The sequence below is a fragment of the Cebidichthys violaceus genome, unplaced genomic scaffold (genome assembly GCF_023349555.1).
Source record: "Cebidichthys violaceus isolate CVI_PGR_0920_01 unplaced genomic scaffold, fCebVio1.0.p SCAF_2, whole genome shotgun sequence".
Lineage (NCBI taxonomy): Eukaryota > Metazoa > Chordata > Actinopteri > Perciformes > Stichaeidae > Cebidichthys > Cebidichthys violaceus.
In genome coordinates, this window is record NW_027176372.1 from 4,153,441 (window position 1) to 4,177,278 (window position 23,838).

Sequence of the window (23,838 nt, forward strand, 5' to 3'; positions counted from 1 at the left end):
AAATGCTGCATGGTCAATGTGTGTGAGTTGGCAGTCCTGGTTTTGTGAACGTATGTATGACTAGCGTCTTATTTCTTATAAATTTGATCACAATCTTTCCCTAATCTTCCCTAAAGTCGTTTCAACCACGATGATAAGGGTTCATAGTTCAAAATGCCTTTTTGTGCGTCAACCTATACAATAGATATGTCAGATTAACCTGTTAACTAACCTGACTGCTTATGTTTCCAGACCCGCAGGTTATTTTTGATGATGTTTTCCATCTTCACACATCTCTCCCATTTGGGTTCATCTGGTTCCATCTGGGTGTGTGGTGTCTCAGATTGATTTCTCAGTCACTACACACTCTGTATGTATATGCAGGTCGGTGATGCCTTCTCAGAATGCTTCTCTCTCTCTCTCTCTCTCTCTCTCTCTCTCTCTCTCTCTCTCTCTCTCTCTCTCTCTCTCTCGCTTTCTTTGTCACTACCTCTCTTGGCCTGCGAGAGGGGAGAGAGAGAGATCAGAACCCTTTGGTACTGCGCCACCTCCTGGCATTTCTTCTATATCAGTACTAGTGTGTGTACACGTGTGTTATCTCTTAGCTTGCAGCATGAATGTTCAGAGCTGACACAGTGTGGTGATAGAGCCATTTCATCACACACACACACACACACACACACACACACACGCTGGATAACACCTTATGTACGTTTGTGTTTCATCTTGCACCTGGAACCTCAATTCTTTGGTGTGTTAATTATCTCTCTATGCTGGGAGGTCAAATTAAAAAGTCACACCTCTGGACACCGAATCAGACACAATCAACATTTATGTACAGATTTCCCTGTTCATCATTTCTTTTAAATGAAAAAAAGTAGTCCTAACTGTAGACTGTTTTGAATGTAGAGACATGGCACATGTTCAGGGATGCTGTCACCCAGGAGAACTGGTGGAATACACATCAACAGTGGTTATATATTAGTTAATGTGTTGATGATGTGATGATCTCAAAAATAATCAAAATCATTGCCGCACTAGAAAGCCTGGATGAATGGAGACGTAATGGTTATATCCAAAGCCCCAAAAAAATCAGTCAATTCAGGTGACAAGAAAGCATACAGCATCACCAGAGCAAGACAGAAAGCTGGCATCAAGGAGACAAAGAGGAGGCGTCAAGATGGACTGATGAGAGACCTCAACACCAACAACACTAATATGAGGCAAGTGATCCACAATGTCACAGGCTATAACAGCAGGAGAGCCCCATCATGTGTGAGGCCAGGCTGCCAGATGAGCTGAACACCTTTTATGCTCGCTTTGATCTCCTCAACAAAGAGTCAGCTGTCAAGTCTGCTCCGCCTCCAGAGGACCGCCCACTGTCAGTATCCTCAGAGAATGTGAGGACAACCCTGATGAGAGTGAACATGAGTAGAGCTGCTGGGCCTGATAACATGCCTGGTCGTATACTAAGAACACGTGGCGACCAGCCATAGGAGAGAGTTCCACCTGCTTCAAGACAGCCACCATCATCCCTGTCCCTAAAAAGTAGTCTGCAGTGTCCAGTCTAAATGACTACCACCCTGTGGCACTCACAGGTGGTTTGTGAAACTGGTTGTCCAGCATCAAAAACAAGCCTGGACCTAAACCAGCATAGAGAGCCAACATATCCACAGAGGATGCTGTCTCCACTGCTCTCCACTTAGCCCTCACTCATCTGGAAAACAACAACACCTACATCAGAATGTTGTTTGTTTGAGTTCAGCTCAGTCTTCAACACAATATTTCCAATTAAACTGATGGTAAACTTTACACTCTCACAAACGGACCCCAGGCCGTTCGGATTGGCAGCCACACCTCCTCCACTCATGGTGTTGATTGTTTGCTCAGCACCCTCCTGTTCACGCTGTACACCGACGACTGTAACCCCTAACATGAACAGACTGCCGCTGTGAAGTTTGCAGATGACATTATTGTCATCAGCCAGATAAAAGGCGACAATGAGACTCCATATAGAGAGGAAATCAACAATCTTGTTCCGAGAACAAACTACTGCTCAACATCAGTGAAAGCAACTCTAAGAAGAAGGATGCAAAGACCCACACCCTTGTCTGCATCAACAGAGCAGAAGTGAACAGTTCTCTGTTTCTGGGAATCAGCATCGCAAAGCCGCTGACGTGGTCATGACACATCTCGCTCACAGCTCATGAACAGCTGTATTCCTCAAGGAATCTTAAAAGGGCACAATGCAACCAGCCAAGTTCTTGTCAACTGTAACAGAGGAGCAAATGAAAGTATCCTGACTGCAAACATTACAAACTGACATGAGATGTGTACAGCCCCCAAACAAGAAGGCTCTACAGCTGGTAATTTAAACCGCCCAGAACATCATTGGTACCCATCTTAGGAGCATGAGTGATATTGGTGAGAAGAGGTGTGAAAGAGCTCAAAGGATATTAAGAGACATTACCCACCCAGCCACAGCCCGTTCCCCCTGCTGCCGTCTGGAAAGAAACCCAGAGGAATCCCTGATGCTCGGTGGATGGTACCAATGAAGGGCTTTGAAGTTTTAATCACCCGCTGTAGAGTCCTCCTGTCCTGGCCGTGTACATCCCATGCCAGTTTGTAATGTTTGCAGTCAGGATGCTTTCTATTGCTCCTCTGTAAAAGTTGACAAGAACTTGGCCCGGGAGTTATGCCTTCTTAAGTTTCCATAAAAGCCGTATATGATTTTTTTTCACCAGGATGGAGATGTGTGATGACCATGTCAGGTTGTTTGTGATGCTGATTCCCATTGCTCCACTTAAGCTCCATTGATGTAGACAGGGGTGTGTGTCTTTGCCTCCTCATTCCTAAAGTCAACATTCAGCTCCTTGGTTTACCACCACTCTGTAAGATCGACCAAGACAGGCTTTACAGGAACACTGTTGTTCATTTCCTTCCGTCTCAATCACCAGGTTATGTGGTGTTTCACTGTTACACTGTGATCAGTGGCTTTAGCTTCTAAAGGTTCATCTTTTTTACCTGTTTTCTCTGCTGAATCACTTTGACATCCTGGATATATCCTTCAAACACATATTGTTGTAGACCTTTCTGTCTGCTTCTCTTTGAAGTTGCTTTTTTCCTAAATTAGATATTTATTCAGTGAGTGCGGCTAGTGAAAGCTCCATGGTAGCTCTGATTGCTTGACGGAGTAGCAGCAGGGGGCGGGGCTTAGCAAATGGTCAATCAAGGCTCATATGAAGTCAATGTTAAAGTAATACTCCAACCTGAGCAGTGACAGTCTGGACCATCAACAGTGTGGTAAAAGGTTCATATGCCTGCAACATGGGCAGAGCTAGCTTTTCTCTCACAAAGGCTAATGCTAGCTGAGTTTAAGCCAGCTTTTTCACTGCTCAGCGCTAAAGTGGAAGCTCCGGGGCATTTTGACTCCATCCTGCCAGCCTCTCATCAGCAGTAAAAGCCCTCCATTTACAGTGCTGAGAGGGAATGCAGTGTGCCACAGGGCAGCGGTTACACAGATAGATTACCTGCAAATCCCACCCAAGAGGGATGGAGAGCAGCCACATCAGCAGACTGCATGCCACACGCACACACACACACACACACACCCACACACACACACACACACACACACACACACACACACACACACTGACCTCGGAGTATAAGACTATAACCACACCAGGCTGCATAGGGCCAAGCCAGTTCATGGTGCTGCTACGGTCTGACTGGCTAATGAGTGGACTACCAGGGGAGCAGAAAATCCACACAAGATTGATGAAATTGATGAAAAGTCATAATAACGATTGAATCAAATGGCAAAGGTTAGGGCTGGACTATCTGCAGGATACAACCTGTTTGAAAGAGGGACACAACAATTTGATGCAAAACATGGGTTCTTCTTACTGAGCTAAAAATAAATAAATACATTTTAATTTTTATAATAAAAATAATTTTACCCCACCTGCTGACAGCAGAAAAACATGTACACAGAGGTAACTTAATTGAATATGATTCTGGATTAACGCACGGTGACAAACTAGCTTTATGTCCAGAGACCTTCAGACTTTTTGATAAGACTAAAAGACTACAGCATTACATAGTTTTAGTTGTCTATATTGGTCCTGTGATTTGTCTAGAGGATTTGGGTTTCTAAGTTTGGGGTTTTCTGTTTTATTTTGATATATTCACCTTTTGTCATGTCTGGTTTTATTTTCCTGCTCGTGCCTGATTTGTTCCTGATTGTGTCTAATCATTACAAAAAGCTGCAGTCAAGTCAGCCACTTTCCTGCAGCCTTCTAAGAATACAGGAAATCATAGAATTATTTACATCCTGTTATATATATATATATATATATATATATATATATATATATATATATATATATATATATATATATATATATATATATACTGTATATGCATGTTCCACGCATGCTTCAGCAAAATGACTGTTTTGTTTTCATTAGTCAGAGCATGTGAATGCAGCTCCCACTGTTCATCAATATAATGCACGGTGATTATGGTTACCCAGCGATGTCCAGTAGTCTCCAGTGAGAGCTGGTGCAAGTTGTAATGCCGTCGCTTTTGTAGTCCTCTCCTTTTCATACAACTCGTGTATTCTTCTTGTGATGGTGCGTCTTGAGGGAGGCTCATACGTGCCGTCATTCGTTGCGATCCTAAGAACGTTCCTCAGACGGACATCTTCCACAATACTAATTGGCCTGCAGTTTGTAGCTATCCACTTCGCTATAGCATTTGTTAGCTTGTCCTGCTTTTGTTTATCTATACTTCTCCCACACGCTGCATCCAACGTAGTCTGCCAAAGCCTCCCTTCACCGTTTGTTTGTTTGGGTGATTTGCTGGCATCAATGGTGTGTATTGATTAATTAATTGTGTTAACGCGATAATAACGCGTTAACTTGCCCAGCACTAATATATATACAGTGTATATATATATAAATATATATATATGAGGGCGTGAGGCACGCTACACTAAGCTATCTCATTGCAATATGGCTAGTAATGCCATTATTACCAGACCAGAAATAGAAGATCCTCCAATAACCTGCAAGTCTGGCATTTGAAGCCACTTTGGTTTCCCTATATATTATGAGGGCGATGGCAAGAGAGTGGTGGATAAAAAAACAACGGTATGTCGCATTTGCTATACGAGTGTAGGTTACATCAATGGCAATAACTCAAAATGTTAACTCATTTAAACAGACATCACCCCAGTGTGTCAGGTATGTGCACAGTGTGTGTTAAACTGTCGGAAATGTAAAGTAATACATTTCCAAATTGTAAGATTGCGTAATTTTCTAGTTTTGCACCTAAAAACTCTGCACAGCTGATGTAATCTGCCAGCAGCAGCATTTGTTCAGGGAAAGCAGTATTGTTAACTGATTACTTTGCACATTGCAATTCAAAAAAGCAAGGATAGGCTCAGGGTTAGATTTGTTAGCCATGGAGCAAAGCTTGGTATTTTCCACCTGCAACTGGATCCAAATCTGAACCAGCTACATGATGACATGATGCTCAGATAGCACCAAACAATTAACTAATCTACTGAAAGAACACACTTGAGTCTATGGTTGCTTAGACTTTACTTAGACCTTTCTATAAAGAATTATTTTCTAAGAAAATCACAGACAGTGTTTGTATAATGTGCAGGAACTTGCTCTGTTCAGACACAGCTGTTGTGGGTTGGTGAGAAGAAGAAGGTTATCAGATGGCATTTACTGTGACATAAACAATCACAATACTCACAAACACAATGTCATGCAGATACAAAGGACATTTTAGATAAATCTTTATTCTTCATTGAAACACATTATGTTAACTCACTCACATTCAGCAGAGACATTCATGATTGTATCTTTGTACTAAATGAGCACAACACCAGGTTTTCTCTGAGATGGAGATCAGTATATACATGTATGTGTGAGTAGAGGGGCCCAAAGAGGTGATGATCTGAACCGTTACTGCTCAGCAGGGACGACAACCAGGATGATCTGCAAGGTTCTGTTGAAGGAATCTGGGGACACAAAGAAAACCAAACAATTACATCATCTCTCATGTTATACGGTGACACATAATAAATAGTGTGGTGGAAAAAACCGAGGGGTGTTTTGAATTCACAAAGAACATTTACAAGGTTGTAACAATTTGGGAATTAGATACTACTAGCAATTACATTAGTAATACATTAGTAATATTGTTACATATTCGCAATGCAAAATCAACATGCTTTGTTTGCTACCTGAGTTTTTGACTCACCTCCTTTCATGATTATCTGTTAGTTATCTGTTAGTCTTCCAATCACTAAACTACTGTCTTGATGTCTTCCAATCAAGTTTTCAACCACGCCACAGCCGTGAGACTGTTCCTGTAAAGGTCTTCAATGACATCCCCTCAAACACAGATGGTGGCAGAGTCTCAGCCGTAGTTTTGTTGAATGTCAATGAAGCATTCGACGCAGCTGAACACAATAAATTACCAGAACAACTGGAAAACTGAGAGCGACTTTCTGGCACAGTGCTAAACTGGTTTGAATCCTACTGAAAGGACAGAGACTACATTGTGTCTGTAAGTAATACAGGTAACACATCTGAGTGGACAAATAGGACATGCAGAGATCCCCAAGGCTCCATTCTGAGGTCTCTTCTGTTCAACATCTACATGCTTCCACTGGCTCAGATTATGGAAGACAATAAAACAAGTTGCCATAATTATGTAGATTCCACACAATTAACATAACCATATTACCAGTGGACTATGCTCCAATACAAGCACAGGGTAAATGCATTGAACAAATCAACTTTTGGATAAAAAGGGAACTTGATACAGCATTGGAACTGGAGCCCCATTTATTCCCTTTGGTGCATGAAGCAAAAAAGTTTGACTTACGAATAAAGCTCCTCCGGCCATCTTTCACATCCATGGGCCCATAGAGCAATCACACTAGCATTTCCTTAACCCCACCTCCCAGCTCTTGGTCCAGCCTCTCGGTCTCATTCACGGCAGAACAGAGGAAGGAAAGTAACTATGGATTCTTTTAGGTGGACTTTTAGGACCTAATGTTTTAAATAAGTGCTAACTGTCTGGGAAGTTGAGTTACCTCCCAAAAAATTATCCACTTATTAACAGACGTCCATCCATTATCTTTAACCGCTTACCTTTTCAAGGTGGCGGGGGAGCTGAAGACGATCACAACAGACATTGGGTGAAGGCAGGGTACACACTGGACAAGTTGCCAGGCTATCACAGACCTGACTCATAGAGACAGACAATCATTCATGCTCACATTCACACATATGAGCAATATAAAGTAAAAATTGAACCTAACCTACATGACTTTTGACTGTGGGAAGAAACTGGAAAACCAGGAGAAAACTGACGCTGGCACAAGGACAACATGCAAACTCCACACAGAACCCGGGACCCTCTCAATGTGAGGTAACCTTGCTGACCACTACACCCCAAAGCTGCCCTGATTTGAAGTTGTCTTTTTCCTAATATGAATCTATTTGAAATATTTATGTTTTGACCAAACGGCATCATGCGACGGACCTGGAAGTTGTAACTCCGGGCAGTAAGTCTCACATTTGCTTCAAAGCCTAGCACTCTTCCTGGGGGCTTGTTTACAACGGTAAACAGTCTCACGATTGTACAATATGTGGCTCGGACTCACCATGCTCCTAAGGAGCAGGATGATCTGGATGATCTCCTGGGAGCCCCCAACGCCATGGATGGGCTCATTGAATCAACTTTTAACCACTGGATGAGGTGTCTATTCCTCCCTTCTCCACACAGGAGATGAGAGGAATTAAATACATTGAGAAAATAATCATACACAGTAAAACGTGCAGTGAAATTCTTAGTCAGTCGGCCAGCTGGCAGATATAATCCCTCCAGCGTGTTCTGGGTCTTCCCCGGGGTCTCCTCCCAGTTGGGCGTGCCCGGAATACCTCCAGTGGGAGGCGCCCGGGAGGCATCCTAATTAGATGCCCGAACCACCTCAGCTGACTCCTTTCGACGAGAAAGAGTTGCGGCTCAACTCCAAGTTCCCTCCTGATGTCTGAGCTCCTTACCCTATCTCTAAGGCTGAGCCTGGCCACCCTAAGGAGGAAACTCATTTCGGCCGCTCGTAGCCGCGACCTTGTCCTTTCGGTCACGACCCAGAGTTCGTGACCATATGTGAGGGTAGGAACGTAGACCGACCAGTTAATTGAGAGCTTCGCCTTCTGGCTCAGCTCCCTCTTCACCAAGACGGTCCGGTGCAGCGCCTGCTTTACTGCTGCAGCCACACTGATCCGCCTGTCAATTTCCCGCTCCATGTTACCCTCACTCGTGAACAAGACCCCGAGATACTTGAACTCCTTCGCTTGCGGTAGGCACTCCGTCCCCACCTGGAGGGAGCAATCCGCCGGTTTCCGGCAGAGCACCATGGCCTCAGATTTGGAGGTGCCAACTCTCATCCCCGCCGCTTCACACTCGGCTGCAAACCGCCCCAGTGGATGCTGGAGGTCACGATTTCCAAATCCAATAATCTTAGCAAAACCATTGGGGTTACTTAAGGTAACATTTTTTTAGACTAAAGAGCTAGTCCTTTGATTTTGTGTTGCTCAAGTTGGGTGACTTGCAAGTGAAAAAGTCATAAATATTGGTCAAAAGGTAATGATATTCTAACTTTTAGTCACTTTTATGAATCAAACTTCAAACACATTGGATCCTACAATTCCTATAATGCAATTCAAAAGCATCACTCATTAGACTTTCCCCCTAAGGATAAATACCCTCACCCCAATGCTAACCCCCCGGTTTAGAAGAACAATTTTCTATCTATCAATTATTTGAACTCTTTTGTCAGATTTTACAACCACAGAAGACATTCTTCAGCTGTGTGGTGACTTTCATATGACAAATGAGTGGAATGATCCTTTACCTCTGTGCTACATGACATAAAGGTTCAGCATGACCATTCATCCCAAAGCAGATCCATCGATTCCAGTCATGTGCTGATGAATGCAATGTTCCATTGGATAAGCAACGACTTACCTAAAGCCCACTGAAGCCACTTTGGTCTGTGGTTGAAGTAAATGAAGATATAGTAGGCAGGGATGCCAGTGAGGGAAATGGCAAATCCAATCCCTGTGTTGACCGGGTCCGAGTACAGAGACAGAAAGACCATGAAGAAACATGTGAGGCAGAACACCACTGGGATGAAGAGCGGGACCTGTGTCAGAAGTGACGCCTGTTATTATTATCAATATACTGTCTGCAAGCAGAAACGCACATATTTGTTGTCGTCAACTTTTTGTGGAAGTAACAAATTCACATGATACTTTTAAACGTCACTTAGGATTTCCTCAGCAAAATGAAACAGCTACATATTGTGGCACAGATTCAGATAGGATTGAGATGTGGACAGGTGTGGAAACACTGACCTTAAAGGGGCGGGGGAGGTCAGGTTTTGTATATCGGAGGTAGATTAGGCCCAACACCACCACACCGATGAACAGCCACCGCAGGAAGCTCATGAAGTTCAACAGGCTGTAGATGTCTCCCACAAACACCTGGAGTATGGTCATAGGGTACTGACCACACACACAAACACACACACACACACACACACACACACACACACACACACACACACACACACACACACAACACACATTTAAGAAGTCAAAAGATTTGTATCCAACTTGGGAGAAGCAATGGGTTGTGTAGACAGTCTTATTTCTGCCACGGTCAGTTGTCCATTCAAATCTACTATCGGGACACCTCAACCATAGGTCAATTGTTTAACCATATGCCAGCATGCAAGATATATGCAGGTAACCACAGCAACAACATTATGCTTCATGATATGTTACCACTGGCACAACAATTAACATATAATATGGTGAGTATGATTTGTTTCAACATTAGTATTGATGTCCTTGTAGATTGTTGTTAAATGATATTTGCAATTGCTGTTATCAATGGTTGTTATTTCAAATGGGGGTATGAGTGACATTTAGTGTTTTTTTCTAATGAACAGTTATAGATTTTTGTCATTATTGTTCAAATTGCAGTAAACTGACCAGTATGAGGACAGCAGCCAGTGGAGTGTGCCTGCGGACATGGATCATAGACAAAACCTCAGGGAGCTGTCCTTCTCGGGATGCTACGAAAAACATTCTGGTGAACACAAAAACACACATTACAAATATACATACATATACATATATATATGTATATATATATATATATATATATATATATATATATATATATATATATATATATATATATATATATATATATATACATATATATTACATATACACTGATCATCAACTGGCTGATGAGCTGAATGTGTTTTACTGCATTCAAACCCTTTACCCGCTCTGACTCTGACATCAATCAACAACCTGCACCCCACTCACCCCCACCCACTGACCCCACCTGTGAAGAGGATGTGTGTCAGCTCAGACGAACAGGAAAGCACCAGGCCCCAGGCGGCTCGTCACCTTCCTGTCTGAAAGTCTGTGCTGACCGTCGTGGCCCATTGGCATCATGTGCATTTATACTTTGTCACATGGATGATTGCAATCAGAAGCAAGTAAAGGCAAATTGCTCTCATCTGCAAAACTTTGTGTTTGAAGCATTAGCCAACTTATCCTCATGAAATGGTGTGTATAGTACCCTATGAAATACAGTCTTTAAAAAATAAACTTCCATCTTCACAGGAAACAACCAATTAGGTTCAGGCAACAAAACTACTTAGTTAAGTTTCGGAAAAGAATGCGTTTGGGTTAAAAAAATAAAACCTGTGCCGTTACTGAAGCAAGCAAATTAGGTGACATATCAATGTTGACTCCTCGTTTCACGAGGAGAACAAACAGCCGTCTCCCTGGTGGGACATCTGTAGATATGTGTTTCATTACACTTTTGTAAGAAGCTTCCCTGTTTCTCTTCCAATTTGCTATTTTGGGATCTTTAAAAAGTTATTGTTTATGAAACTCAACGCGTTCTGAACTAAATAAAAAATCCCTCCAATTCCTGGTAGACTTTTAAAATGAAAAATCTGCAGCAAGTGTTAATTTTCCTTGACTGATGGAAGTAGTGCTGTCCGTGGAAATGTATAATTTACTCATTTACAATGTGAACGAATAGAGTGCAGATAATTTCACCATTTCAATGACTTTTACCCAGTGTTTACTAGTGACTTACTTCATCTGTTCCTTCAGACCTTAACTGTTGTTTAAGACAAATACCAACTTTATTTGGGGAGATTACAGTATACTAACTACCATGACACCAGTCATTATTCTTTTAATAGCTTACAACAACTGAACAAATCATCAGTGCTATATGGCACTTTATTGACTTTAAAATACATATGTTGTGTTTTGACGTTGGTAATACATGTATGTGAGACAGCAGAGAGGAAGCATCTTTACCTTGATAAGGCGAAAAGGCCGCCATTCATGGATCCGAAGCAGGACAAGGCCACAAAAATTGGCACTGCTATCGAGAACTTCCCCATCAGCTTCTCTGCAAACGTCTGAGTAGGTAGAGACAGAGAGGGAGCAAAGAGAGCGAGAATATTTGTTGCTTCAAGGATGTAATAAGTTACCTACATATATCAGCAGTGTATCTTCTCACAAACTCATGGTATATTATTCATTCATTCATTTGGATTTATAACAATATTCACTAAATTGTTCTTTTGGGTATCAAGATAGCTAGCTTACTGGTTGAGAAACTCTGCCTTCATTGTCCTTGTCACTTCAAGGGCTCCTTTTCCAAGTAAAGAATGTATCAATGACACTTTGTTCTGATTAAGGGAGAACTTCAACACTTGGATGGATGGATAGATGGATGGGGATAGATCGATAAATAGATGGATGGATGAATGGATGGATGGATGGATAGATGGATAGATGGATAGATAGATAGATAGATAGATAGATAGATAGATAGATAGATAGACATCCTCTAAAGCGATGGTTCTCAAATGGGGGTACGTGTACCCCCTGGGGGTACGTGAAGGCACTCCAGGGGGTACGTGAGATTTTTTTTAAATATATTTAAAATTAGTATCCATTCAAAAATGGATTCCTGAAGAAAGCAGAGCTGTGGAGAAGGGCCTCTGCACAGGGGGATTTCACCTGCTTTCCTGGATGATTTTCTGTCTAGTGAGGATGTGGACAGAGCTCAAGTAAAGTCGGTCATAGTGGGACATCTGATCAAGATTTTCATTCCTACTTTCCTGACATGGGGGATAAATCTGCACAGCTGGAATGGGTGAGAAACACATTTATCTTGTCCGAAGCAAACGGAAGCAAGCTACCTGTCACTTATCAGGAAAAACTCCTGGAAGTGTCATCTGACCGTGGCCTCCAGATGAAGCCACCTCCACGCTCACACAGTTTTGGGTGTGTGTGTGAAGCAGGAGCTACTAACCTTTGCCTCCACATGTCAGGCCTCCTTCTCTGCAATGACTGTGATCAAAACAAAGCAAAGAAGCAGACTGTGCCTGGAGAAGAGCTCGATCACAGCAGTTGCCTCCCTGCCACCAAGACTGACAAAGATCCTCAGTGAAGCACAAGCACAAGTTTCTCACTAAAATGCAAATGCAAAAGCACTCAGTTCAATGCAACAATGCAATCTTCAGTGTTGACAGTTTAATAAATCAGACACTGATGGCACAGCGCTGTGTATTTTTTTCAACCAAAAATGCTTTGCGCTGGGTAAGGGGGTACTTGGCTGAAAAAATATTTTACAAGGGGGTACATCACTGAGAAAGGTTGAGAACCACTGCTTTAAAGAGCTAGAGCATTCCCTGTTTAACAACTTAATAACTGTATTTATGAATAGAGGGGGGAAAATACCACCACCCAGATGGCAACACTACAAATGAGGAGGCAAGGGGAGCCTCTGGTCAGCCACAAAATTGCTTTCCTTAATTTTGTCTCATTCAGCATTCCGTACTTGGCAGCATTATCCCAAGCAGCTTGCTGTCCGTTGCTAGTGGCTTGTTTGTCAAGAAATAGTTAAGAGAAAAAACCCACAAATAGACATTTTTATATTTTGTTAGGAATAGGTGACTTTTCTCCTGACTCCAGCTCTGAACAACACACTGACATTTTTGTAAAGAAAGCAAACAGGTATAGCCTATTCCGCAAAATGTTAGATATTGTTTTAAAAGAGAAGCAGGGTTTCACAGTGAATGCATCAAAGTCTCCAGCTATCAGTTTAGTGAATTGTAGCTTGTCTTTTTTTTTTTCAACTGTAGTTGGTTAGATGAAAAAAGAGCTGTTGACAGGGCTGCTGGCAGTAATTGTCTTAAATGGGTCATGCAGACGTGGGAGAGAAAGCTGCTTATTATTCATGAAGCCATTCAGTGCTGATTAATCCCAGTCCACGCTTATATGGACAAGGACGGGCTGTGAGGGAAAAATGTGCATTTGTAGTCTTATACAAATGTACACTGAAATGGTGTTGTCACTTGGGAAAATTTCTAAGCCACCACTCCTTAATGATGCAACACTGTTAAGCTTGACTTCTATTTCAATACAAATGGTCAATATATCGAACAGAGCAGGGAAATAATTAAAGTAAATGGTCATACAATTTGTCATGAACCCAAGTTTCATGCATTCCATCCACAGTCCGGAAATAGGATTACTCCTGAAAAATATGTATTTTACCATGTATATAAAACACAAAAATCTCAATGTGTGCAGTTATGATTAGAGATGGATTCACTAAAACAGGTCTCCACCATGAGACTGAGGAGGGATATTGTTTTTGTGTTGATGTCTTCTCTTAGAACGTGATTGATTCTGATTGTTGATTTTAGAAAAAAGTTCCTGTTAACTTTTACAGAAGAGCAATAGAAAGCATCCTGGCAGAAAATACAGGCTGCTCTTATCCAGCATGCGGAGCAAAATCTATGAAAACTAATGCAAAATCTGTAAAAATGTTTTCATATGTTATCCACGTCATTTTGTACAAGGACCTATAATGACGGCTAAATCACACACCAGACGGGTGAGAGGTGGGTGGGTCCAACAAACAGCGACCAAGAGACTGCAGTTTGTTCCCCGTTTGAAATGAGGAAAACTGGCATTAAAACTGGCATGTGATGTGCACAGCCCAGGACAGAAGGGCTCTACAGTGGGTGAATAAAACCGCCCAGAACATCGTTGGTACCATCTACTGGCATTAGTGGTATTCATGAGAAGAGGAAGAGCTCAAAGGACATTAAAAGACAAAACCCACCCAGCGACAACCTGTTCACCCTGCTGCCGTCTGGTAAGAGATACAGAAGAATCAGCCGCCGTAATACAAGACTTCAAAACAGCTTCTTTCCCCCAGCTGTGAGACCCCCCCCCCAACAACATGGAAATGCGACTTTCTACTTAAGTCCTACCAAGCAAATATAACTTGGAACCGACTAGGATCCAATCAGACCCTACTCAAATATCAAATGTAATTTAATCTTCCAAAAAAGATATCTTGAAAATATAACCATAACTAAGGTAGTCTTGTGTTTGTCGCTGACGTTACAGTAAAGGTGCGTTGAAATGTTTTAACAGCATTGAGATGCTTCCCCTGTCATCTGACATCCTGCCGTAGGTGTTTACCTCTCTACGATACCTCATATTAGTAGAGACCGGACCAAACTATGTGTATAAATGTATGTATGTAAATCATATGGTAAAAACAATGAAAAAGACACTGCCTTATTTACACCTAGATGACGTTATTTTGAGTGTTGATAGAGCTGCTACAATGTTAGCATAGCCTAGCACCGAGCTCCATTGAGAAAACAAGCGTTTTAAAAGATTTGCTTGTCGTCTTGCGGCGAGAACTAACAAAACATGAATTCAGACTTTTTACAAACTACGCATCATTACGTAGTTATTTCTTCATCTCTTTTTGTCCGTTTATTGCAGTTAAATCACAGCAAACTCTGTTTGTTTTGTGTTGGTTTTTGTGTAGTAAACCAGCCGACGTATGGCTAGCTAGAAACAGTGAATACACCTCGATGAAATCCACGGAGCTCCTCCGGATGACGTTATGAACCCAGACAAGAAGACGTTTAGTTTCCCGGGATATCTGGGACTTCCACAACAAGTACTAAGCAGAAATGGAGGTTATTTCTTCCATGGTTGATGGCGGAAATAAATGGCTTAAGTTAATAACAGCTTCCAGGGCGGTAAGCCACGCCCCCTCTCCGCGCGATTCACGCGAATGACCACAAATGGTCCCCGGCGAGTAACGTGGCATGCATGATGGGGTTTGAACGCACCAAAGAGGTTAAGGATATCATGTAAATGTATGTATTGCATGTATTACTTTTTGAAGGCAGTTGGAGTTTAGGAACACATGAAGAAAATACACTAACGTAGACATTGACAACTAAAGAGATGAAATGAAAAAAAATTCTGGTGTTCATACACAGCCCTGGCTCTGTAAATAGGAAACAACAAAGTGGCTCAGACCGGGCCACACAACACTATTCCAACCAATCAGCAACAGCGTTCTTGCTCGTGCACAGGACAGAGGATAGGCCATGGATGTGTAAAGAGAAAGGGATGGTACATCTGGCACATGCTAACGTGCTGATGAGAGTAGTGTATTTGTTTGAGTGTACTCCAGAACAGGACTCCAACTTTAAGTGCTTTCTTTTATCACCAGTGTATTTGTTTCAAGTGGCCACTGTGGAGTTTGTATAGTTTACACATAGCTGTGACATCTGCCTCGGAGGTGTTTTATTCTGCAGTTGATTTAATAAGGAGTGTCAAGCTGTTTGCTCTATGTGGCTTGATGAGGCTTGTTGCACCCTCCCTGGTTTCCCTTTTTATTTATGTGTTTATCATTTGCATTTAATTGACTTAGTTTTGTCTTTTTTCTGATTAATTCTAGTGAAGATACACCAAAAAACGTGGTTGTATATTAATAATGAACCATCAATTGTATGCACAGGCTGGAAAGTCCCACAGAATTAGTCAGAGTATATTTTATCTGACCTACTTTTAATGTCATCTCATCAAAATGACAGTACTTTTACTTGAGTATATAATATTGTAGTAATCTTCCCATCCCTGTCTATTGCCTCTAAGTTAACATTCTTGCTTGCTAACATCACCTGCACTACCTAACAACGAGTTTAGCATTGTATTTACATAACTAGTTCCGCAGAGCAGTCCTATTGTACAACAAGGAATAAAGTTGAACTAGATTTAGGTTTGTCCTTGGCTGCTACCTGACAAAAGACATTTTGCTGACGCTGTCCTGTGCAAAAGAAAAGGTTGCCTACGGAAGTGATGCATCTCACTGCTCGGGAACCTGATAGAACTGACGCACCCCACGCCTTGGGACCCTGCCCTCTCATTGGCCTGCAGATTCAGGGTACCCAGATGTGAAGGTCTACAGTTGGACCTCTTGAAGGACACCTTTTAAAATTGGTTTCTGATGGTTGTTAAAATGTATGCCAGTGCAGCTTGAAATAAGATTACAGTCAATAATCCCAGTTGATGTGGCATATTGATTGGTAAACCTGAGTAGATTGGATGAACAGGTATTAGATTTCAATTGCCAATACAGTGCATCAAGTTTGGCCCTATCAAACACAATTTGCAGTGTGATCATGTTCTTGTTGCGGCACAACTCTGGTTGGCCAAGCATGGTTTGCAAACAATATATTAATTATGAAGAATTTTAAAGATGTCATTTTTGTAGCAGTAATATTTCATTATGATAATACTGCATTAAAAGGCATAATTTGGTATCCGAATGTAAAATGTCACAACACCAAGATTAAGAACTCTGGAGTGACCCGCCATCACTCTCAGAGTAATTGTGAAAAATACAGACCAGTACAAGAGAGCTACCTTAAAATTAGTACTGTTTTCTGAAGCTAGCAAAAATTCTTAAGCTTAGTAATATGTGTGCAAACATTGTAGTTGAACAGTTCTATATTTCTAATTCTAATTAATTGAAAAACATGCAAGCTGCTTATTTTGCATTTATACTACAAAATCTTCAACATGTCTCAAACTTCTGTGATGACTACCTTGTAATGACTTTAAATACACATAAAATTGCATTTAGTTGTACGTAATTCTTCAATCTCTTGCATTATTTGAACAAACCTGTAATTTAAGTGGTCTAAAATGACTAATTTTGAGGCCAGCCTCCTCATGATAACTTCTAAACAAATTCAATTTGAGATGTAAACTTCTGCCTCCTGTCTGTGTGGAAGGAAGAACAGAGTGAAATTATTTTATCACATCACACCCATCTAAGAACAGCTATAGGCTTAACATAGCACTGATATCAGTCCTCTGTCAATTAAGCAATAGTGGCTGGGAGGTCCGTGATGTTATTGGTGTTATTGCTACTATAACCCCATATGTCATTTAGAGGTGTAGCATTTTGTTCCCAAGGGGAGCGGAATACAATGTCTGTCCACTTAAAGTGATATAGCACTAACATTCCTTGGTATAGAAAACATCATCCACCAACCAACATCCCAACTTTTAACAGTCTGAATGTTTTGGCTGAAATAAATTGTTGGAATGGGTTCCTGGAAACTGTTTAAATGTGCACATTACAGTTATTCTGTGAGCCAACACCATAACAACTAATATAGTTTTTTCATGGTCTCTTAAGTCCAAAAGAACATCTGTGTTGGTAAATGAATCCACATGCTCTTTCCCTTGAAGATGAGAGACAACCGAGAGGCAGGACACAGCAGCAGAAGATGCCTTCCAGGTATCTGCAAGTCTATCAAACTGAACTTCATGGCAAGTGAGTTTTAAAACAAAAACAATTTCCTTCCACACAGGCGTTTCAGTGTCATATTCAAAATGATCTACGTCATTACTATCACGTCTGAAAACAAATATTATGTGACTATTCACGTACACTGGAAGTAGATTGGTTGCTTAGTTAAAAAAATATACGACTAAGTGGTTTTTAATAATGAAAGGTCGTACTTGATACTATTTAGTTTTACAAGTTTTATTTTTCAGACTTAGTTACAACGCTGTGGGTCTTGCTCTAGCTCTCTCTCACATCTAATTTACTTTAAAATTAGCACTTACACATAAAGGTTTACTAGTTTATGATCCATAAATGCGGTCAACACACGTCTCTCGCTCGGTTCCTTGGTTTTGTTGTTGTCTGTTCTCACTCATATCTCTGCTGGTGGCTGAAGTCTCTGTCATACTGGAGAGCAATTCATGTTTTGTTCCTTTAAAGTTTATGTGTGTGGACTTCACAATAGTTGTGCAGAACAAAATAAGCATCAATAAGGACAGGAGAGTCCTCCGTTTTGTGTCTGTCATCCTCAAAGCCGCTAACCGTAACTTCAAACGTCCGCTCCGTAGGTCTGATACCTCCACTGGACACACCGCTTGCTAATTGCTCCAGTAACAGCTGCTTCTCTGCCTGCAAAAATGCGGACTTTAACTGCACAACAGCTGCTAGTAAAGACAACAAAGTCAGCAACACCTGTAATCAGTTGTCCATGTTGAATTAACCTGGTAGACGATCGGTGATGAATGCTGTTGTTGTTTGTGATTTTCCGTGAAAGGCTCACATGATAGGGGCGTGACCAATCAGGGAAGGACACGTTGTGACTGCTAAGAACCAATCAAGTAGCGAACGCGGGTGTCTACATTATCATTACGCAACTTATGCGTTTACGACCGTCCATACCAAGTGGTAACCCCAGAGTTTTCAAACTTCCTCCTCGGGAGCGTTTTCAAACGTTTTCAAACGCGTTTTCGGTGGTCTAAAACTCCGGCATAGTGTGGACGCTCAGTGTAAACGTAGCAGAACATATGCGTTTTTGAATGGAAACAGAGTAGTGTGGACATGGCCTCAGGGGGTGTAGCGGAGGAGTGTAATATACAGTGCCAGGAAGCCCAACAAGCACAACATGAATGTTATCAGCCTCTACCTACTAATAAAGAGGCTCAGTGTGAGAAAGCCCAATCTCAACCTGACCTATTTGAATCAGTACCTGCTTTGAACACTGGAAAAATGTCCCAATCAGCCCAAACACTGTCCTATGTTCTTAAGCCTTTGAAGAATGTGAGCATGAGAGACCTGCTTCAGTCTCCTTTGTAAGATATGGTCCAAATCATCGAATTCAGGAAACCCCAACTATATTACCTTCAGCTTTATCAGCACATGTGCCATACAACCAAGCATTTGCCTCCTACATACCTCAAAGTTCAGACCAGATTCAGGGCCTGGCTTAAGCTCAGTTTTGTCAACGTATAACCCTTCTAACCACACACCTTCATCAATTCCAACACCTCAAATTCACATACAAATAACATCTGTATGGATGCCAACAGCCTCTTCTTCCTGTGTGTTTTCTCACCAAATATACCCCCCGGTACCATCCCAGGGGTAAGTACAGCTCCAGCAGGCTGTGGCCCTCACAGTTAATTTCCTCTGCCTATCCCTACACCTCTAGTGTCATCAACCAATTCACTGTTATCTCCTTATCATCCAAGCTATCTCGCTCCAAACCAGTTGCAGTTTCATATGCCCCACAGCTTACTGGAGTACCCCTTGATCCAAGCTTCTCTTTACCTTTGGCTCCTGTACAGCAGACTACGAGTTCAAGGTATCTCTGGCGAGGGGAGGGACCCTCATTATTTCATCCCTTAACAACACTCATGATGGGCGACTGTGGCTCAGTGGTTGAGCAGGCTTCAATCAGAGGAGCGACAGTTCGATCCCCGGCTCCACTAGTCCATGTTGATGTGTCCTTAGGCAAGACACTTAACCCCAAATTTGTGCCTGCGGTGTGTGAATGTGTGTGAATGTTAGTTAGATGGGCAGAAGGTACCTTGCATAGTATCCTCTGCCATCAGTGTGAATGGGTGACTAGAAAAATGCTATACAAGTGCAGTCCATTTACCATTCATGCATTTGTAATGTTGAAGATGGCTTTAACTAACCTTGTAACTGTAGAAGAACCTGAACTGTACACATTTCCTATTATATTGGATTACCTACATCTCCCTTTGTCAGCTACCAATCTCTTCTGGGATGATTGGAAGTCCCCATGTAGACACACTGCACTAGGATATCAGCCACAACCCCAAATGAGGTATCTGTGTGCATGCTATCAATCAACCTCCCACTACCAGACAAAGTGTGGAAGCTCAAAGAATTAAGAACAGATAAAGTAAAATATCCAATGTTGGAAATTTGGTAGAACTCACAAAGCCGCAGATTTCCCCTTGGGAAGAATTTTTCCCACATGCAATGGCCCGCACCTTGGCATATTACATGATGTAAGTCCCCCACTCCATGAATGACCTCCGCCTGGCATACGAGCTGAACGAGTTCTACTGTGGTTTTGATAGACAATGGGACAGTCCTGACTCCATCCCCCACAGCTCCATCAACCAGCCCCTGACCACCATGTCCCCCTCCCTCAGCTCAGCAGGGGCCCATGCCTCTGTACCACCCATCCCAGTGGACCCATCTCTGGTGGGGATGAGTCTGCCTACAGGTGGGAGACTGACCATCTGGTGACCTGGTGCGGTCTGAACAACTTAGAGCTCAACGCTCTAAAGACAGTGGAGATGGTTGTGGATTTCCGGAAGAATGCAGCCCCACCAGCCCGTCACCCTGTGTGACTCCCCCGTCGACACTGTGGAGTTCTGGTGTGTTTATTTTTTTCAGTCGTCCATGTGTTAAAACTGCAATGGAATTGCAGACAACTGTAACGGGTGGTGTATGGACCCAATTGCAGTACAAAGGACTCAGAAGACAGAGGTAGAAAGTTCAACGTTTTACTTAGACTCCGGCAGACAGGCAAACGGTTTAGAAACCGGCAAACAGGAATCAGGAGAGGAGAGGCAAAGTTCTTGGTCAGGGACGGAAGGCTAGGTCGAATAACCAGGAGGCAGATGAAGCAGGGAATCAGGGACAGGCGAGGTCGGTACCGGGAAGACAGGCAGGAGAACGCTGGAAAGACTCGCATGGCAAAGAACAATCTGGCAAAGGAGTGAGTGTGGAGCTGGTGACTATATCCTGGGCTGATTGCATGTGATGAGAGGCAGCTGTGTGCACAGGTGAGTGGAGTGAACTGACGAGGTGGGCGTGGCTGACAGGTTGAGTGGGGCAGAGGCAGGATCAATGGAAAATTACTGATGGCTGGATGACTGAACTGTGACAACAACAATGGGATGGAGGAACCTTTTCATTCTTTAAAAAGTAGTCCAGGGACTAAGATTACCAGGATATTTATGTATTGCTATCATTGGTTAGGACTAGAAGTGTTACATTAGCATTCACAGGGTTGGGCTGTAACAAACACATTAGCCCCGTAAATAGAAATGCAATACTACAATGGGTAAAATAGAAGTTAGCCAGAAAATTGTGTTTTCTTTGGGCAATATTTTTAAAGCCTTTCCATTAGTATTACTTACCACAGCGACAGCTTCTGAGGCCAGGAGCTCGTCTGCTGACATCACAGTGTAGTATGCCACATTGGTCAGCACATAGCAGGAAGTCACAATCGCCATGGAGATACAGATAGCTAATGGCATAGTCCTGATGGCAAGAGGGATAATAACAGAAGCAGTACTGTAATTGCTGTAATTCACTTATGCATCTCATTCACATTTATTTCACCTCTGTTATGACCTCTGAATTTCTCTTCATCTGTATGATAATCATCTAAATAAAACACTGTTGCTGGGGCCAATAAATGCACAGAGTTAACATATTTCAGGATTATATACCATAAATTATCAAATAAAACCTGCTCTTCAAATGGTGGTCTATCCTACACTGTTTGCGTCTCTCAGCCCCAAGCCCTTTGAGTCCTACTGAAGACATGAACAAAATATAGCTTTATTTCTTAAACAGATGACCACTGTAGTTTTTAACAAAGGAAACTCAAAAAGGAGGAAATTGAAATGCATTTGTTGGGGACTTTTTTCAGTAGCGGACTAATTCACATTTAGTGCTCTAGTGAATATTTGTTGCAGCAGGATGGTGAATGGGGGATTGAGTAAAATAAACTACAGTGTGTGTGTTCAAAGTAATGAAGATACATGTCACCCAGTGCAACAGTGTGGCTAATTAATGTGTTTTTAGACAATAATGGAGCACTATGGCACAACCGGATGAGATAGGCTTTGATTCATACACACTTGTTAATTTATTCACTATGTGAATAGTTCACAGTACAACATAATCATTTGTCTATTTTAGTTAGAATTTTGATCTCTTTAGCTGCTGAATGATCCCGTGTTCACCAGCAAGTCAAAAAGTTTTTCTTTTAGCTATTAGGCAGGTAGTGTACAACAGGTTTTCCCTGAAAACAGCTAGCTGCTGGTGGAAAACCATGTGGTGAGAACCATGAGAGTGAACCAATTCAATAAAGTTGCAGACTTAAAACCAAAACAATAAGCTAAATTGGAGCTAATTAGAACTACCAAGCTAGAGATAACTGCTCATAGTGAGTTCATCACTATGAGCAACTCCTTTCACAAATCATGCGGTCTGTTGTTTGTATAAAACTATTGATTATCGTTGCATTAAACATCTTTCCCATTAATATGGTGCAATTTAACCTTTGTTCAACTACTGCTGAATTTAAAGCCTGATGGGAAATATTTTCTTGTTTTCCATTGGGTTTTAAATTCAGCAAATATAGATCAACTATGCGATACACCCAATACATACATTAAACTTACCGCTCAGGGTTATCTACCTCCTCTGTCACAAAGTTCAAATAGAACCTGCAAAAGGAAACAGTTATTGTAAAACCTCCAAGGATTAATGAATGGTAAATCATGTGCAATGTAAACAGAACTGAAGTGAAGACATCCAAAATGATATGCATCAAACTGAGACCAATTAAATATCTAGTGTGTAAGATTTGGCGGCATTGAGCGGTGAGGTTGCAGATTGCAACCAACTGAAACCTCTCATGTAGCGTGTAGGTGAATTACGAAGGTCAGCGTGAAAATGCCAACGGCACTAACTAGTGTAAGGTTTGTCCATTCTGGGCTACTGTAGAAACATGGCAGTCGGCTGCATGAAGAGGACAAGCTCAGCCGCTGTTAAGCTGGAAAAAAGTTTGGTGAGTTTGTTTTTTGCTTCTTCAAGTTTGTATGGAATGTATTCTTTGAGCCGATTGCCTGAGTAGGTTACTACATGAACACTCAACACTTAATATCCAAGAAGTTTCCGGGTCTTTCTTTACTCAGGTTTACACGCTTATTGTCAAAAAAATAGAGTTGAAGCCTAAGTTAACGTTTCAAGTCGTGTTTACTCCCATGTGACGTATGCCTGCACAGAACCGATGTAGGCACCTGCATTGATTAAAACACTGTTACGCTCCTGGTCTAGATGCGGGATAGCTATTTGTGGGTTGCATTTGTTGAATCAAACATCCCAGCAGTGGTCATTGCACACACAGTTTATTGAGATCTGGTCTCTACTGAGTGCACCTTTTTAGTTAATATCATATTCACAAACACAGACCATGCCACAACAATATGGCATTTAAAGGTTAATTCAGGAGGTATTGGATGTTCTGGACTGATGAATGGGTGTAGGGCTGAAGGTGAAAGAGGGATGTCGTCTGTTTGGCTGGTATGGTACAACATACTGAAGTACGGGCATTTCCTTCAATGAGACATGGGAAATGTATGTACTGTGCCGTACATGCATTGTGTAGGAAGGTATTAGGGGAGAAGGGAAGAGAGGATGAAAAGATGTGGGTAAGATGAAATAGGAAAAACAATGGATGACGGGAAGGGAAAGGAAGAGTGGGTCAAGAAATCTGAGACAAACCCACGC

At 41.9% G+C, this 23,838-nt stretch overlaps 1 protein-coding gene across 1 annotated transcript in view; it reads right to left on the minus strand.

Moving 5' to 3' along the window:
* Nucleotides 1-5,569: 5,569 nt before the first annotated feature.
* The window catches only part of slc7a11 (solute carrier family 7 member 11), a 29,658-nt gene continuing 11,389 nt past the window's right edge, over nt 5,570-23,838 (minus strand). The window contains exons 6-12 of the mRNA XM_068714119.1: nt 22,728-22,772; nt 21,453-21,576; nt 11,436-11,539; nt 10,074-10,170; nt 9,432-9,581; nt 9,043-9,220; nt 5,570-6,019 (exon numbers count right to left, since the gene is read on the minus strand). Coding sequence (XP_068570220.1) covers nt 5,964-6,019; nt 9,043-9,220; nt 9,432-9,581; nt 10,074-10,170; nt 11,436-11,539; nt 21,453-21,576; nt 22,728-22,772 — 754 coding nt within the window. The 3' untranslated portion in view covers nt 5,570-5,963. The remainder of the gene's footprint in view (nt 6,020-9,042; nt 9,221-9,431; nt 9,582-10,073; nt 10,171-11,435; nt 11,540-21,452; nt 21,577-22,727; nt 22,773-23,838) is intronic.